At 40.2% G+C, this 19,752-nt stretch overlaps 1 protein-coding gene and 1 long non-coding RNA gene across 2 annotated transcripts; both read left to right on the top strand.

The window, feature by feature from the left end:
- Positions 1–1,407: 1,407 nt before the first annotated feature.
- kiss1 (KiSS-1 metastasis suppressor) lies at positions 1,408–2,355 on the top strand. The gene is made up of 2 exons (XM_062544989.1): positions 1,408–1,495; positions 2,117–2,355. Exons 1-2 carry the CDS (start codon positions 1,408–1,410, stop codon positions 2,353–2,355), a joined length of 327 nt encoding a protein of 108 aa, XP_062400973.1.
- A 1,385-nt stretch (positions 2,356–3,740) lies between these two features.
- LOC134093046 (uncharacterized) lies at positions 3,741–19,452 on the top strand. The gene is made up of 4 exons (XR_009940281.1): positions 3,741–3,996; positions 17,457–17,531; positions 17,696–17,760; positions 19,065–19,452. It is a non-coding gene; the product is annotated as an uncharacterized LOC134093046 (long non-coding RNA).
- Positions 19,453–19,752: the final 300 nt, after the last annotated feature.

Here is a 19,752-nt window from a genome sequence, read left to right as displayed (position 1 = left end):
GTGGTGGTGACGCAGACAACGCTCCCATTTAAGGCCCCTTCACCTCACAGGAGGGAATGGCAGTTTCGAAGGAGGCATTTGCAACCGCACGTCACCTAGCCTATGGGATCAGGGATCAAGGTAAGACAACATCGCTGTCTTTGCGTTAACAATATTGTGCAAAGTAGAGTTGGAACAATGAAGACTACTGTGGAGGTGCTTGTCTATGGTGGGTTTGTTCAGTAAAGACCAGTAGGTGGTGACTTTTGTTACCATACCATATAACTGTTTTTTTGGACTCTTTTATGTAATTAGTGCTGGGCAGTGGTATGGATATACCATATATTTATGTTTGTTGGGACATTTTCTGTTGTGTTTTTGTTACTGTAACATTAGGCCACCGGTACCTAGGTAGCGTATTAGATCTCTAACTGGTACTTGAACCTACTTGATATTGATCAGTCTCATTGTTAATGTTAATTATGCATTTTTTAAGTTTATGTACTGTATATTTAAAAATAATTCAATTCTGAATTCCAGTGACTCCGTGGGATCGGATTACATTAGCAGGGTTAGGGCTGCCCAATCTCAATAAGACATTACTTTTACTTTACTTTAGTAAATTAACAAAATAAAAATGTAACACACTAATTCACATAATGACAGTCAATTCACTTGTTGACATGTCTGTTTACTTGAACTCTATTTTTCTTCCCTCTGCACTATAAAAACTCAAGCTGAAGTCGAAACTGTTTTGCTGTGCGGTAGAGTATCCTGCGTTCATGTGGTGTAGATCAGCGAAGCAGGAAGAGGCCAGATAAGCAGATTATGTACAAAACCACACACTCTTTCCATTCGGTGGATGTCGATGAAGCCTCAGATATTAAATACTGCAAAAATAAGTCTGAGAATATTAGCAAATATGAGTATACTGTATCTAAAATAAATAGAATGCTAACAACATAAATGAGAACTGTCAAGGAAAATACAGCTATGGTGCTTACAAATAATAATAATAATAATAAAAAACCCTCACAATTACTCTTAAAACAGAGCAATGGTGGTCCAAACATCATTTATACTGAAGGAAAGAACACAAGCAGGTGGTGTGCTTTTGATGTCAGAGTTCTTTTGATGACCTTTTTGATGTAGGCCTGTGCTGCAGTGTGTGTGTGTGTGTGTGTGTGTGTGTGTGTGTGTGTGTGTGTGTGTGTGTGTGTGTGTGTGTGTGTGTGTGTTGAGCCTGTGTGTAGGGTAGGGTAGGGTATTGGTCTACGTATGTGTGTGTGTGTATATATATGTATGTACGCATCTACATGTTATGACAATATACTGTATATGAGACGTGTGTGTGTGTGTGTGTGTGTGTGATGGTGTGACGGTGTGTGTTTACTTTTTCAGGTAATTTAAGTGTCCAAACTCTACAACATGCTGCCCATCCTCCTGATGTTGATTATTGCTACCTGCTGTGGAAGGTCTTTTCCAACAGGGGTCAGTGACCCACTCAACACAAATGGTACTTTTGGGCTTCACTTGCCATTCACTTCTAGCCTGGCTAGCGCCTACCATTTCTCAAATGAGACGTGGTCTGGCAACCAGACGGTCATTTTCTCGTATTTGAAAATGCCCAGATCCGTTCATTGGGCGCCACAGATGTCTATCAAATGCGTCTGTGCATAGCTCATCATCGTCTTGCTTTCCACCCTGTTCGTGATTGGTCTCCTATCTCAGGCAAAAATTAGGGTGATAGTTTCCAGACTGCCTTAGCGGCGTGAATGAAATCACTACGCAAGGCAGGATGGGAACACCCAGGCTAATTCACTTCACTTATTTCACCAAAACTCTCTTGGATTAGAAATTAAAACAGGAGATAATTCCATCGATCCCGCTTTCATATACCTAATAAAACCACAAACACTTAATATCCTGCCATGAGTGATACAATATAAAATATTGGCCTACCAGAAGGCCAAAGGACATGATCTCATCTATACGGTATTTTAGATACAAAATGGTTTGATGTCTACATGTAACACAACACTTATCAAAATGAGAGTCTCACTTTGATGAGAACCTGCACAAATGAATGCATGTCTAGCATGTAGTATGCTAACAGATGTGTTGCGTCATCACACAGCTGAAGAGGATGTTCTGAGGATACTGGGGGGGGGTGCGTCAGCGGCTCAACTGGCAGGACCCTCATCCATATTCTCTCCCCGACTCCCTGTGGAGGTGGATAACAACAGACTGGAGATGATGGAGCTGCCCAGGAGTTTATGGTGGTTCTCTAAGGAGATGGCCATCCCGGAAACGAAGAAGAGGCGTAATTTGTCCTCGTACAATCTGAACTCTTTTGGCCTCCGCTATGGAAAATGAACACATCCATATGGCACAAGATCTCTGTGTTTATCAAATGTGTGTGTGTGACTTGAAAATAAGTTGAACTGATATGAGCTGCTCTACACTTAATGCCCTTGTAAATACCTGTCACTGTTAAATGTAGGTTACATTTGTATTGGATTACATTGAGTGCTTTGTTATAATATGTGACTGCTGTTGAATAACCCTACATTCAAAAATAAATTTGTATTATACATTAAAACCATACGACCTGGTTGCACTATTCTTTTTTATGTGAGAGCTGATTTGTGTTAGGTAGAGATAAATTGAGCATGCAGTAAACCACAGATGTTTCCATCAGTCTGAATTTGTGTGAGGGAAGTGACAGCTGATATAATTTCCTGCCCCTGTTTTTGCCTTTATCAGCTTTACAAGTGAAGCTCAAAGAAATAAATCTACTCCAAGGTGACAGGCAATGGAAGCACATTTTAGCATACTATTAGGGTTTACTTTCATCTTTGTTCCAGGAGGTAAGACCATTATTCAGTCTTTATTGTCAAAGGTATATGGTAACTTGTTTTTGTTTTATTCCACTGCTTGATTGAATTTACCATTGGCCTGTGTTGTTTAGAACAGTCATTAACTGTATGATATGCCTGCTTGACAACAGGAGAGATAGAATTAACCAGAGCCTTCTATCTAAGCTCATTTCAATGTTCAACATTAGCACTATTTCCATTATGTTAGACTGTAAACATTTTTTTGTAAAGTTTTTCAGTATATTCTGAAAAATGACATCCCATTTTAGTTACTTCTATAGGTACTCCCTGTGATGTTGATGTTGATGTCAAGACATCATATTGGTACGAAGATCCAAAACAGATGCAACTAAGCATTGGTCAGACCATCCGTGTTTGCTGCAACTATGAACGTTTATCGGAATATCTGAAGAAATGGAGAAAGCCCCTAGCGGAATGGTGCAAGATGAGTCTTTATGGATGCCTGTCTTCAACTTATAAAACAACTCTAAATGCTAAATATAACTATTTTGTAGTCACCATATTTGATCTTGACAAAAGCACTGCTGGTACTTACAAATGTTGTGTAACTGATTACATGCACCGGTATTGGAGGTATTGTACTGCAGACATGGACATTTCCTTCAAAGGTTAACATTTAACATCTTTATTTCTAATGCCATAAAATTGACAGCAAAGATATACAGTATTTTATAAATTATATTTAAATTGTGATATCTATGTTGAGTACATAGAATTAGAGCTGTAATTAGAGCTTGTTCCACACATTTTTTGCAACCAATAGTTTATCTTCTATTTATCAATCAATCTTTTCTAAGCATTTCCACTCTTTCTTTCTTCCAGAAACCATCCCAGAGACCCGTGATCCAAGACCCACTCCAAAGACCCGTGACCCAAAAAACACCCCAAAGACCATCACTACGATTAACAAGAAAGCCTATGACATGTTTGAATAATACTTGATGGTCTAAAACTAATCAAACATATGTCACAACGTGAAATTTACATGGACTACCCACATCTTCTCTTCTCATCACATCATGTGCTCTTTTCAGGACATGGGTTTATGCAGTTGCAGGTGTCGCTGTGGTTATTTTGTGCCTAGCTGTTATCATTTTCATCATAAAGTATCACAAAGGTAAGTTTTTAAGGTTATTATTATTTACCCTCGAAACTTACGAATTTATAGAGAGAACTAGTCTGGCTGGCTATAGTGCCTACCAAATGAGATGTGGTCTGGCAACCAGACGTTCATTTTCTCGTATTTTAAAAAATGCCCAGATCCATTCATTGGGCACCACAGATGTCTATCAAATGCATCTGTGCATAGCTCATCATCGTCTTGTTTTCCCCCCTGTTCTGTGATTGGTCTCCTATCTCAGGCAAAAATTAGGGCAATAGTTTCCAGACTGCCTTAGAAGCGTGAATGAAATCACCGCGCAAGGCAGGATGGGAACACCCAGGCTAACGGTACTGTACGTGTCCATTATCGCGGTCCATTCATTTCCTATGGAGAGCGGCAAGGCGTGGTTAACGCTTCCGAAATGCACCTTGGGAAGCCGGCGCGGTCATTTGAACAGAGGCGGTGCGTCAAGAAGTTGGGCTCTGCTGAACTTTATGCAAATGAAAGCGGTAAACGCGAGGCAGCTAGCCAATGAAAGTACGTCTTTGGTAAACAAGTGTTCTCCTTTGCTCTAGTCCTCCGGCCTGGAATCATAGCCTTTCAGAAATATTTGTTCCGCCCGATAATCGTCTTGGTTTAATGAAAATATGTAAGTTATAAAGCGGCGAAACCATTACGTTTAGAACAAGTTCGCCACTGCACCCTATGAAAATGACCTTGTCGGTGACTTACCAAGGTGCTTTGGAGGAACATGGTAATGATGTTTGTGAGTATTTCAATAAAATATGTTAAAATTCCTTGCACTGGCTAATAGTATTACGTATTAAGTAGGCTACCTTCACTTTACTCGCCTACGTGTGCTGGCATTGTGTATTTCGATTTAATAAACTGCTTTAGCCTACTACACCAGAGCTGCCAACTTTTCAAAAAACCTTGGAGTGAGATTCTGTCAAGGGTGACCAAAAGTTTTTACCGCACTCATCGCGATACCCAAATTATTGTTTCGATCCCGATACTAAGTCAAGAATTGTGATTTCGATACTTTTTCGATGCTTTTTTACAACAATATAAATACAAAATACAATTTTAGTGTATTTGGTGATTTAATCATCAGTAACCTAATATTGAATATTGTGTGATCATTCACACCAGTGGCCATCTAAGATTCTGCTCAACCCTCCACACACAGAGAAAAAGATGGTCATATGTTCTATAGCATATATTTTGGAATTCATAACTGTACATATTTTGTTGATAATGTTATATTTTCAGAGATGTATAGTAACGAAGTAGAACTACTTAAGTACTCTACTTAAGTACTGAAATGCAGTATCTGTACTTTACTGGAGTATTATTTTTTTCTCCTACTTCTACTTTTACTTCACTACATATTTTCGATGAGTATAGTACTTTTACTCCGATACATTTTTGATGTGCTCCATCGTTACTCGTTACTGGTGTGTCGGTCACGAACAAATCCATTCCGTTTGTGACTGATGCGTGTCACTTGTTGACAGCACGATCTTAGCTTTCCAATGGTATTAAATAGTTGCTGTAATTAAGGGTTCGCGAGAAAATCAAGGTGAAGTTAGGCTACATGAGAAGCATTCATTTGTACAATAAGTCATTCTAGAGTAATCCCGTAGTCTGTGTAGCACCCCACAATAACTAGCCTACTTGAATATTGTGTTCTTCCACTTATTTGGTTTTAGAACATTTATTTAAACTACATAAATGACATAGAAAACATAAGCATGACCTCCGCATATTCCGATGCATTATACCTATTCTAGACTAGCCTGATAACCTACCACGACTGAGGCCTAATTACTCTCACGTTCTTTTAAAGTGACAGGCACTCAATTAGACAGTTGACATTAAAGATAAATTTAAGTCAATATGACAATCGTGTAAAATGTGAGTCAAAGTAAAAAGTCAATACCAAATACTCAACATACTATGTATTTTAACTAATTGTGCAGATCATAAATATGCCTAATGTAAACTTCATATGAATTTCAAAATGTTTGAAATACAAACATATAATATGAAGCCACCTTTACACTGTGTGGGGAAGTATGCCTTGTAATGGCTGGTCTCCACTGGTGTGGTGGGGCTCCCATATCAAATCAGTATCAAAATTCTTAACTTATGTTAAAACAATAGTGACACTATAGTCTTATCATGTATTTTTCATGCTATGGCTACTGACTGATGCATTAGATAGATAGATAGCTATAGCTACAGACGATCAATGATTCTGTGTATACCTAATATTGTATCAAAAGTGAGTTGTATCGGTCATAGCACCCCTACAAATGACATTGGGAAACCCATACAGTTATATTTATTCACCTTGATTAACTACTACCACATGTTTATAGCCTAGTCTAGGGCCTAGGCTATGGCCCCCGTATGTCTGCCAAGGGGCCTGCACTGAATGATTGTGCTGATACCTTTTGCACCCATCTCGTTCACAAATCAGCTAATTACACAATACTTCTACTTTTACTTTCAGTACTTGAGTAGTATTTTAAGAAATAAACTACTTGCAATACTTAAGTACTAAACATGTTTAATACTTTAGTCCACTTAAAGGGATATTCCGCCATTTGTGGAAATACGCTCATTTTCCACCTTCCCTCGAGCAAAACAATCGATATTTACCTTGTTCCCGTTCATCCAGCCATTCTGTGAGTCTGGCGATACAACTTTTAGCTTCAGCCTAGCATAGATCATTGAATCGGATTAGACCATTAGCTTCTCGCCTGCTAGCTTCATGTTTAAAAGTGACTAATATTTCTGGTAATTTTCCCATTTAAAACGTGTGTCCTCTCAAGTTAGAAAGTGCAATAAGACCAACTGAAAATGAAACCTGCCGTTTTTCTAGGCTGATTTGACATGGAACTACATTCTCATCTGGCGTAATAATCAAGGCAACTTGCAGCTACTGGCACTACTACTGCTTGATGTCTATGGGGACTATTTTCAGATGCTGCGTACGATATCACTGTGCCTATGGTACGTTTGCAAGTTGCCTTGATTATTACGCCAGATGAGAGTGTAGTTCCATGTCAAATCAGCCTAGAAAAACGCCAGGTTTCATTTTCAGTTGGTCTTATTGCACTTTCTAACTTGAGAGGAGACACGTTTTAAATGGGAAAATTATCAGAAATCTTAGTCACTTTTAAACATGAAGCTAGCAGGCGAGAAGCTAATGGTCTAATCCGATTCAGTGATCTATGCTAGGCTGAAGCTAAAAGTTGTATCGCCAGACTCACAGAATGGCTGGATGAACGGGAACAAGGTAAATATCGATTGTTTTGCTCGAGGGGAGGTGGAAAATGAGCGTATTTCCAAAAATGGCGGAATATCCCTTTAAGTACGTTTTTTAAAGAGCACTTCTACTTCTACTCAAGTCACTTTTTTGATAGAGCACTTGTACTTCTACTCAAGTCTGGATCTCTAGTACTTTATACATCACTGTATATTTTACAATCTGCATAACTATTAGTAGCTAAAAATGTTTAGTTATTTGTTTAGTGTCTTACAATGTTCCTTTATGATTTTAGTGAGCACTATGATTTAGCTCTCTCCAGAAGTTATTTATCCACACGTTCCAGCAAACAAAACAGTGCAACAAAAGCGCAAGTTAGTCTAAAGTTAACATGTAGGCTAGGGAATGACCCAGCAAACAATTAACGTTCTGCTAACTTTCACTAACGTTAGCTTTTGGTTCCCCTATGGTTCGTTTTTCAGCAACCTACTAATAACGTTTAGAGAACGTTATCTCCAGGTTGTCAAAACAAATAACGTTCCCCTAACGTTTTTACAACTAAAGAAAAAAACGTTATATTCTGGTTGAATCCCAGCAAGCAAATAACGTTAGCCGCTGGTTCTCCTGTGGTTAGTTTATCAGTAACCTTCTAATACCCTGGAGAGAACGTTAGCTCCAGGTTATCAAAGTTTCCCGAACGTTATTACAACTAAAGAAAAAAACGTTATATTCTGGTTGCATTTCTCTTTTCACACAACGTTGCTACTTAGTTGTTTTTAGGTATCTTATTTGTATAACCATATCGGTATTCCCTGGTTATGTGCGTGGGGTTGATTGATGAAAATCGCCCCAGAGTTTCTATGAGTTTCCAATTGAACACGGCCAGCAGCCACACTGCAAAGTCGGAATAATTTGTTGCAAAATCGACATATAGCTCTATTCTATTCTCCCCCCCTCTGTTGGATTGATATTCGGCCGACCAGCCAGCCCGTCAGCTAAAGGGGCCAGCGAAGCTAGGTTGAGAAACTTCCATCTCGGGTCCGTGAGTTCTGGGGTGTTGGTGTTTAAGCAGACTCAACCTCGCTAACTTTAAGACATTTGGATAACACAGAGATTAAGTTACTCACGTAGGCTGGCTGTATGGTATCGATCACATTCTTCACATCTCCATGCACTTGTTCCATTAAGTCCAACAGGCTTTAAAAAAACACTGTATAGGGTAAACCGGGTGGAAGAGCTAGCTAGCCATAGTCCCAGGCAGGCACACAACGACTTCATGCTAACTAATCTGACGAATAGTTTTGGATTAATCCATAATCGATTAGAGTGGCACCTGAAATGCATTCATGTTTTTAAAGCTTTATTTGTTATGCAAATATGATGATGAGGACTCTCATGAGGACTCAATGAATTCTTTCTCAAACGTTGAGACTGCATCTTAAACAGCACAATGTTCCCGGGGGAGAATTGTTTTATATTAACACGTCCAAGTTATAGCCTATGTTACTGTGCTGTTCACTCAGCCTATCCCACAATTCCCAGTCCCAATTTAAAACAAAATAAACCAAAATCCATCATAATTCTGAACCGAGGACTTTTAATGGCATACGATGCAATAAAAACAGCCTGTTTTGAATGTTGAAACAGTGTGTTAGGCTAGCGCCTGCTCTGCTTATGTTTTGATCTGACTAATCGTTTATTATAGGAAAAGACACCGTAGACAAGAAAGTATTAGACCTAACCGCATTTAAATACTTAGCTGACACTTACTTATGATAACAAGCCGAATTCGTCGCAGTTCAGCAAGCAGCTAATAGTAAGTGAATTGTCATGCGTGTATAATGTCATTGCCTTAGTCATCAGAGACGTTCGCTCTCCCAGGTTGCAGATAGGCTGTCGCCGCAGACGGCAAGTGTACAGCGGAGCCATGCCTCGATGTCACTATAATTCTACATATTTTTTCCCCCTTTACACTTTGTTGCTGGGAGGTTAGGGGAACGTTAATGCAACCAAATATAGTAAAGTTCCCTAAAGGGTAGGAGAACGTTCTGCTAACCAAAATAAACAACCAGAAAAAAACGTAGTATTTTCGTCAAGAAAACTTTCCTGGGGAACCTTGTGGCAACTTTCGCAACTTTCAGGCAACGTTTTCCTAACCAGGAAAAAAACGTTCTAAAAACGTTCTCCTAACCAGAAATTGTTAGCTGGGGAAGTTCATCCACAAAAACTGATTTCTTTCAAGATTTTAAATTTAAGAGAGTGAGTTCTTAATTAACGATAGGCCTATGATATGTGACATTGTCAACATACTCTCTGACCAGATGGCGATTTTCTCCCGCGGTTGTCTCCTTCTGTCGCAAACTTGGATGTGCAACGAATAGTCTGCTGTAGCCTACAGTGGTGCTTCTTAGCGCCATAGGCTACCGTTGGGGAGTTTTAAAAGGAACGAACGAGTCTCAGCCCAAAATCAGATTTTGTTTTGCGTGAGAAAATGCATGTATGGCGTGAGTGCGTGTGTAAACAGGCAAAATCGTGTGTCACACGCCGAAAGCGTGTGAGTTGGCAGCTCTGCTACACGCCCACAAGCGGCGACGAAGAGAGGGTCTAGGCATCTACAAGCGTCTACGCGCCGCAATAGTGGACACGTACTGTAAGAGAGAACATGACTCAGTGTAGAAGTACACTTATTAAAGGGGTCTCTGTAATCGTAAATTAAGATGCGAACAAAGACCAAACTCCAAATCCAAGAATGACGGAGCGAACTATCAAGGTTGCGACACAAGTTAGCTTAGGCTACGACACTTTCTGGAAACGCACCCCAGGTTAGTTAGCTAGCTAGTTCTACGTTCTTTAGTCTCCTCCAAAAGGGTTGTAGTTACAGTAATAGTTCCACAAATGCCCAGAGATGTATAGTAACGAAGTAGAACTACTTAAAGAGTCACTTCACCCCATAACTCCACCCACTTCACATTTCTGAAAACGGCTTTCAAAATGGGCGAGACGTTCTGAAATTTGGAGAGAGAGTGCAGCACTGCTGCAACCAATCAACCATGGTGATTTCGTGTCAATCTGGGAATGAGTGCTGCAGACATGGCTTATCATAGGTAGGCTAATCAGGGCAGCAGGTGTTGGGGCGTTTCAGTCCTAATTTGTAACGACCCGGTGACGTAGTGTCGGACTAGAAGTGCAGGACAACGTCAGCATTCCAATAGTATTTTGGACCAACATGCCATGGCATGTTTTCAAACGGTAGTATGCGCGAGAGAGCAATATCTCCAATACAAAATCAGACGAAATGTTACTTTTGTCGAGAAACACGATTTTTGTCAATATTAACCCTGGTAATAGCACAGTTCACCACTTATGAGTATTTTCAATCAATCAACAGCTCAAAAAACCTATTTTAGGGTGCAGTGACCCTTTAAGTACTCTACTTAAGTAGGCTACTGAAATGCAGTATCTGTACTTTACTGGAGTATTATTTTTTTCTCCTACTTCTACTTTTACTTCACTACATATTTTCGATGAGTATAGTACTTTTACTCCGATAGCCTACATTTTTGATGTGCTCCATCGTTACTCGTTACTGGTGTGTCGGTCACAATCCGTTCCGTTTGTGACTGATGCGTGTCACTTGTTGACAGCACGATCTTAGCTTTCCAATGGTATTAAATAGTTGCTGTAATTAAGGGTTCGCGAGAAAATCAAGGTGAAGTTAGGCTACATGAGAAGCATTCATTTGTACAATAAGTCATTCTAGAGTAATCCCGTAGTCTGTGTAGCACCCCACAATAACTAGCCTACTTGAATATTGTGTTCTTCCACTTATTTGGTTTTAGAACATTTATTTAAACTACATAAATGACATAGAAAACATAAGCATGACCTCCGCATATTCCGATGCATTATACCTATTCTAGACTAGCCTGATAACCTACCACGACTGAGGCCTAATTACTCTCACGTTCTTTTAAAGTGACAGGCACTCAATTAGACAGTTGACATTAAAGATAAATTTAAGTCAATATGACAATCGTGTAAAATGTGAGTCAAAGTAAAAAGTCAATACCAAATACTCAACATACTATGTATTTTAACTAATTGTGCAGATCATAAATATGCCTAATGTAAACTTCATATGAATTTCAAAATGTTTGAAATACAAACATATAATATGAAGCCACCTTTACACTGTGTGGGGAAGTATGCCTTGTAATGGCTGGTCTCCACTGGTGTGGTGGGGCTCCCATACCAAATCAGTATCAAAATTCTTAACTTATGTTAAAACAATAGTGACACTATAGTCTTATCATGTATTTTTCATGCTATGGCTACTGACTGATGCATTAGATAGATAGATAGCTATAGCTACAGACGATCAATGATTCTGTGTATACCTAATATTGTATCAAAAGTGAGTTGTATCGGTCATAGCACCCCTACAAATGACATTGGGAAACCCATACAGTTATATTTATTCACCTTGATTAACTACTACCACATGTTTATAGCCTAGTCTAGGGCCTAGGCTATGGCCCCAGTATGTCTGCCAAGGGGCCTGCACTGAATGATTGTGCTGATACCTTTTGCACCCATCTCGTTCACAAATCAGCTAATTACACAATACTTCTACTTTTACTTTCAGTACTTGAGTAGTATTTTAAGAAATAAACTACTTGCAATACTTAAGTACAAAACATGTTTAATACTTTAGTCCACTTAAGTACGTTTTTTAAAGAGCACTTCTACTTCTACTCAAGTCACTTTTTTGATAGAGCACTTGTACTTCTACTCAAGTCTGGATCTCTAGTACTTTATACATCACTGCAAATGCCCGAAACCACATGATTTTAAAGTCTGCTATCGTAAAAGCACCAATTAGCCCTCTGCTCCTTTCGTTCGGAAATTCTAAAACAACAATGCTTTATAATACCCCAAAATAATATTTGATTACATTTTTCAGTAGCCATAGGTGTGTATATTTGTACAGAATCTGGCTTGGTTTTTATCAGGACTTTTACCTCCTGAAATATCCGATTTTGTTTGCCACGCTCGGAGTGTAGGCTAGGCTAGTGCTTCACCTATTCCACTAGAGCTCCAAGCGGTTTTATAGACGCAGCCTAAAGGGCCCATCACATTACAGGCGGCATGCGCTGCGCTCACCGCTAGGTTGCTCTTGGTTGAGATAACGTTCTATGATTTTTGTTGCTGTTACCGCTCCTATTTCTATGGTTACTGCTGGGCTCCGCGCAAAAGACCATTCACTTACAGCGCGCCGCGGTCAAAGTTCAACATATTTCAACTTTGACCGCGGTACGCGCAACAGCGGCAAAGCGACAAAGCGGCAAAATGCCGCCGGCGCTGCGCTTTGCTGAGCACAGCGGCAGACCCGTTTTTGCGCTCTCAACCCATTAAAATTAATGGGTTTTCATAGTGCATGCCGCCTGTAATGTGATCGGCCCTTAACAACTCTGTTTACAGCTCTTCGAGTCATGGTAAAATGTAATTTTTGGTACATAGCTAATTTAGATACACTTATGGTGTGGGATCTTGCGCTTCTGTATGAATCCGGCGTCTTAGTTTGTATAGAAATGAGTAAAAGTGACACATACATGTATAGGGCGGACATAGGGGACAGTTTTGTTAAGGTTTCATTTTGTCACTTGCTCTGAGTGACAAGCTTTGAGTATGTGCACGAAAGGGCCATGCGTGGGGGGGTAACAGTACGACTGTTTGATCGACGAACGTACTGTCCAATGCTGCAACGTGGATATAATTTGTGGAGTTTTTCGAGTCCTGCCCTTTCCACAGCTGATTGATGTGTTTAATTTCCATTTCTGCGCTTCCGACCCAATGGCTGTAAGTGGGTTAGGATTTCAAGTGATTTTGCTAAAATGGTCAAAAAAGAGAATCCCATACCCTACCTGCTTGGAAATATACAGTATACTGTCAACCAACCCGTCTTTGAACAGAAAACAAAAATCCACCGCTCCCAGTTCTTCTGGTCCAATAAGGCTGTATGATCATTGGCAGATGTGACTGTCAATCACAGTTCGTGCACAGTCACTGACAAGCTCAAACTGGATGGGAGGGTGCTCTGAGGTAGTGGGGGAAGGGTATGAAAGTTGAATGTTGGCTTGTTACAGCCCCCGAAATTCCATTTCTGCTGCCTTTTGTTTTGTAAGTACACCCTACTGGGTGTGCGTGGTATTGGTTTTGGTTATCTGTCTTTTGTTCCAATTAGCAGGATTTGCTGCACCTGACCGGCCCCCTTTAAGAGCCCTGTTCCGGCTCTGGGCCCGTATTCACAAAGCATTTTATCTTACCACTAAGAGTACTCCTAAATCGTGCTAGAAGATTTTAGCTAGGAGTTTTCCCTTAAAAGTTATTCACAAAGCCTTTCAGACCTACTTTTAGTAAGGAGAAACGCCCACTCCTAAACTAAAAGTGAGTCTTCGTTGCTATGGTTGACGTCATTACTAATGCACGAGCTTGATTAAAGTGACCACCTTGATTGGCTGATGATTATAACGCGGGAATGATGGCAAAAACCTCCCCTACGATGACGAGTTGAGTGACAGGTGTCAGGTCTTAGCTGGTGAGAATGCGTGCGCTATATCGGACTGTGAAGGATGGGAGATGATAAATAAATAGGCATAGCCTAAATTAATAAAGAGTAGGCTAAAGCAAATAGCCTTGGCATAATGAAACACTACGGACTGGAGCAGTCTCTTTGCAACATGTTTTAAATTAATCTGTATGAAAACACGTAGCCTATTTGCAAAGAGGAGAAACAATTTAATTTAATTTAGGCACAACGAGACGTTACATTTAGTTTACATGCAATGGTGGTTTTGGTTGTCGGTGGCACTATTGCATTTGCAATGTGCAAAAGAACTGCACTTAGTAGTAGATATTTTTATTCTTTATTGTAGCACCATGCCTAAAAACACACACAGCCATTATTTTTAGGAGTTTCTCCTAAATTCGCCAGTTAGGAGCTACTTTTAGCCCTAAAATTCTTTGTGAATACGGGCCCTGATCAGCAGACCACTTTCTTGAGGGTTTTCCCGCTGGATGTGTCACTACGTTGAGCTCCAGAATTCTTACGCGCTTCCCAGCGTTTTTTGCCAGCCTTCGGGCCTGCTTTTTGCCCTTTTTGAGCTTACTCTAAATAAACCCCTTTTCGAGTCTAAATACCTTTTGCGTTGTCCAATTTATGTTGTGGTTTTCCCTTTTGGGCCGTAACATAAATTGTTTGGGGGCTCGTCCGGGACACTTTTTGACACCTGAGTTGGTGGAGTTTCGTTAGGAAGTTGCGGCCCCTGTTTTCTTTTTCTGGCAATATCTGAGGAGGGGGTCCACGTGGCCTCAGTACGGCCAGAAGACAGCCAGGCTTTAGAGCTTCAGTTTAGGGAGGTCTGAACTCCACTGGTTCCCCTCAATCCCCTCAATCTACCAGATTTACCAACTGCATCTGTAATGGACCTGTTGTTGGTTAAGCCTACTGTAGCCTACAGTACATGGCTTGATGTGAGCAGCTGTGTTCCCTCTGCAGAAATGTGTTCACTTGGCAAATCTGTTGCTACCGCTATTCTTCTCCATTGTGCTGCACTTTCAGGTCTTATCTACCAACTCAGGGACTAGAAAGTGGTCCACTTAATGCAACAAGTCTAATAGATTAGGCCAAAAAGATTAACTCAGTGCTCACTGTCACAACCCTGTCATGGTCAGACCTGCACCCCGCCCATTCTTCTATTATTTGTCTATTTGTTTCATTGTTCCAGCAGGGGGCGGTAGACGTGCCAGCGCACACAGGTGTGAGAGATTTGGGCCTGATGTGGGCCAGTGGATAAAATGGCCACTTCCCATGATGCGGGCGGACTCCCTCTCCTCTCGACCGTCGTTCGATTATGTTATAGTTTGAGTCTGTTGATACATTGTACTTATAATACCCCTAGACACTTATGCACTACATTTTACTTTTTATAGCTTCATCATACTGACTTTCTATTATTACTTAATAAATATCATTTATTGTTACTTTTGCGTGGAACTCCCTTTTATGTTACCCATGCTTGAGCCAGCGTGTGTGACATCACTAAAAGAGAAGCTAACTATCGAAAAAGAAAAAAAAGACAAGTGTGCTTGCACATTAGGGGATGGTATTCTTCAGCGCAAATTAATAACTAGGCTTTCATTGTGTAGGCTGGCTGATCAACACCATGGATGCACATGGGGACATGTTTATTTGCAATTGCAATATGTGCACCTGGAAGAAAACAGACTAGGCCTACAGACACCTGTGTCAGATTCACTTGTTTCACATCTGCCAGCTTTGTGCCAGGTGTAAGTTATGGCCTACAAACAATTGGTTGACTGTACATTTTTGAAGGTTTTTTGAAGGTAAAAAAGTTTAGTGTCAGGTTATGGATAAAAAAAAAATTTGAGTTTTGTTGGCAGATATGTTTAAAACTAAACTTTAATGGCTAACACCGTAATAGTCGCGGTTTATACATTTTTCAGCTATGAGGTTAATACACAGGGGCAGTTAAAATGTTTTTGTTTCTATGGAGTCTAAATCCCCCCCTGGGGATTTGAAAAACTGTTCCAAACACACATCTCAATCTTTGCTAGTTTTTGTCCTAGAAACATATAAGTGACACCATTAGGGTGACCAGACGTCCCGGTTTTCCTGGGACAGTCCCGATTTTGAGTGGCATGTCCCGAGTCCCGACAGAAGCCTGTCGGGACGCTAATATGTCCCGGTTTTCACCAACCACTATTGAAGTGTGGTTTTAATATAGGCCGATCACTACCTAAACCCAGGTAGAAACTAGCATAAAGCGTCCGACGTATGATTTGTGTGTGTGTGTGTGTGATCGTGTGCCAGTCAATCGCAACAGTCTGCACAATCTTTGCAGTCAACGTTACATTGTTTCATTGCCTCGTTTTAATGGCTAGCAGGTTACACTATGACAATGCTGAAGAGAAAGTCATCATTCTCAATAACCTATTAGTCCGTGAGCCAGAGGGGTTGGTCGTTACCAAAAAGGTGGCAAACCATACCTTTTCTGAAAGCCTGGAATCTCAGCTTTTCAATTATGTATAATGGCCATCTGACAAGAGTAGCTGTTTAGAGTTATCACACATAATGTAAACTAAGGTTGAGCAAATAATATGGCTGAATTTCGTTTTCAAAAAATGTTCATGCATAGGCTATCTGGATAATAGGTGAGGAATGTTTAGGAGTCAGACAGAGTAGGACCTAATCTCTGACTGAAAGTGCACAGAATTTGTGCATTTGCACAGCAATATTTAAGAAATTTTCTCGGGGGTAACACCCCCCAACCCCCAGTAGTCTACCGATTGGGCTTAAGGACGGCTATGAAAAAAAAGTTTCACCTGTCACATGTTGACGTTACATTTTGATCACGCACTAAGTGTCCCGGTTTTAGTTCAGAGAAATCTGGTCACCCTAGCCCTGTTAGAAACCTTTAATCAACTAGTTTCCAAATATATAAGTTTTAAAAGAGAATGTACCAGTGGCACTTTGTAAAAACAATAAAAGAAAATCCTAGGATTTCAGTCCTCTCACCTGCAGCAGGCCCATTCAAAAAGCCCATTCTACTTAATTTGCATTTGAAAGAGACACTCAATAAGTGACCCATTGACTTTTTTCCAATTAGTAGTAAAACTACATAACATTTTTAAATGTTCTTTTTACTTATATGGAGCCAACTCCGTTGTTTTCCAGGTTGAAACTTCAAAAGTCTTAGCTCGATATATTTATAGTGTCTTTTTTACCTTTGACCTTTAACCTTTGAAAATCGTTTTTAAATAGTTGTGTTTACACTGAATTATACATCCACTTTACTCTCATATAATTATTGTGGAGGACCTCTAGAATATAACCATATGTGCCACTTTTGCATAGATGTTTTTAGTTAGATGAAAAACTTAAAAATCTCAAGGTATAGCAGACTGCCTCAAAGTGCCTGAAAAGACCCCGGACCAGGCGGACCTCCAAGTGTTAACTTGCATAAAACACTGTCCTTCAGCTTAATGTGGCTAACGCACAGTAAATTACTGTATTTCATCCAAACTATTTTTCTTCAGTGATTCAGTGTTGGGGAATTGTGTCACTGTGTGGTAGGTTTTAAGTAAATCTGTGTGTACTGTATGCTGCCCATTTCAGGTTCTGTGGAACATACTACAGAAGGTGAATTCTACGTAATGCGAAAAACAAATCAGCACCGTGAGAAAAGCCAAGGTAAATATGGTAGGCTACTTCATCAAATCTCAACATCCATAATTGTTGGAAGTTTCAGAGCACGATAGATCAAGATATTAGCTGACTTTAACTCTATTTGTGGAGAAATAAATCGTCCTATTCACTCAAGCAACTTCCCTCTAATATCTCTGATTGCATCTTAGACCCCACAGAACATGATGCGACTACTCCTGGAGCTTCAGGAACCTCAGCAAGTTCTCCTGGATTGGTAAGTTGAAGTCTTATGAATTAAGCATATCGATGGATCCATTTTTTCATGAGGATTCATTGAAGATAACAAGGCAACAAAATGAAAGTCTTCCCACAATGCAGAGCTTGTCAGGTATTGTTTTATTATGGCCACCGCGCAGCGAAGTGGTTTCCCAGGACACTGAAAGACACAGGCACGAAACTTGGTGTGAATGTAGCCCCACAAGGATAGCATGGAAACATTTTTTTGATCTGTCGTAGTGTCGAGTGTCGTAGAACTCCGTTCATGGGAGGGCCATACAATAAATGAATGTATGTGTACATTTAATGACACCATCTACATAGCCTGTAGATGGCCGGACACAGTATTCTGTGAATATGAACCGTTGCGCCCAGGGGCCATGTCAACCAATCCCCTAACTACTCCTTTAATGTACTGTATAGTGCCACCAACAATGAATGAAAAAGCTAAAATTAGGCATTGTAATTGCAGGTATCTTTGGTTGACAGGTTCAAAACTGCACACACATGCAAACACACACTCACTCACACACACACACTCACACACACACACACACACACACACACACACACAGAGAGAGACAAGCACAGACAGATACACACACACACACACACACACACACACACACACATAAACACAGACACATAAACACACACACACACACACACACACACACACACACGTATACACACATACAGGTATGTAAACACTCATACACATGCAAGTACATACACACACACACACACACACACACACACACACACACACACGTACAAAAACACACACATACACACACAGTATAGACAGGCAGGGATACGTACGCACACATCACCTGCACGCACACACACATAAACACGCACGCATGCACTAACACACCTACACGCATGCACACACACACCCTCACACACAAACACGCACACACACATACAAACACACACACACACGCACACTCACCATTACACATACACACGCACTCACAAGTGAAAAACAGAGAAGCACATGATGCACACAAGCGCACACATGCACATACTCATTTAAATACAGTTGCAGTAGGGGATGGAGTAGGAGATGGAAACAAATTGACAAGTCTGATATATTTTTTGTATATTTGTGGTTGTGGTGTTTTTATATTTTGTACCGCTCTGCGGTCTAGTTATAGGGTTGTAACTGGGCTTCTGCAATAACATCTGAGCATTTTTGAACAGATCTAAGTTGCATAACTATGATCTGCACATTGCCTGTAGTTCCTGACCTCACTGAATTGATTCAGCAGAGTAACTTACTATCTGTTCATTTTTCAGCTTGTTCTTGTTCACCCTCACCCTGAAACTTGTGACTATGCTTCAGTGCGAAATCAGAAAGCCTGCGAGAATGTCTCAGGTGTGCCAACACGACTGACTGGCAGCAGTGATGTTCGGGTGAAGCCCAAACGTCCTACAAAGGAGGACTATGAGAATATTGTGCAGGCCCAAGAAGTGGATGAAGATGAACGTCTGTCAGATGATGGAAGTGAAGAGGACACCTCAGATGACACTAGCGGTGTGGACAGTGACACCGCGTCACTGAACTATACCACAATAGTCTTCCGCGAATAGATGAACTCTTAACTTTCTTGGTCATCTAAAAACAAAGACATTGACATATCTTTCACAACATATTTGCTTTAATAATAGAGCTGTCTGCTGTGAAATTGTTTTCATTTTTAATGAATATAAATGTCTTTTCTTTTCATGATTTTGCGCTTTACCCGCTAATTCAGGCAGGTTTATATTCAAATAAACAACAGTGTTTAGGCTGTTACAATCTGAATGAAAGCATTTGACCATGAAATACAGTATTAAAAGAATCTTGTAAACCCAGTTTAAACTGTTGGAAAATAGACTCCATACATTTTAAAATAGTACATCTTTTTGAAGAGATAAATGTAGCATCATTGAACTTGGTGACTTGGTATAAAAAGTGATTTAAATCTGCTTTCACAAATAATTT

This window comes from Sardina pilchardus, chromosome 9, assembly GCF_963854185.1.
Source record: "Sardina pilchardus chromosome 9, fSarPil1.1, whole genome shotgun sequence".
Classification (NCBI taxonomy): Eukaryota; Metazoa; Chordata; class Actinopteri; order Clupeiformes; family Clupeidae; genus Sardina; species Sardina pilchardus.
This window is presented reverse-complemented; position numbering and strand designations above follow the sequence as displayed.

What these genes read in the sequence shown, in the direction of transcription:
- kiss1 (XM_062544989.1), top strand. Translation starts at nt 1,408, where the DNA reads ATGCTGCCCATCCTCCTGATGTTGATTATTGCTACCTGCTGTGGAAGG. An exon ending in TGACCCACTCAACACAAATG is followed by an intron (nt 1,496 to 2,116) that starts GTACTTTTGGGC and finishes GTCATCACACAG; the next exon opens with CTGAAGAGGATGTTCTGAGG.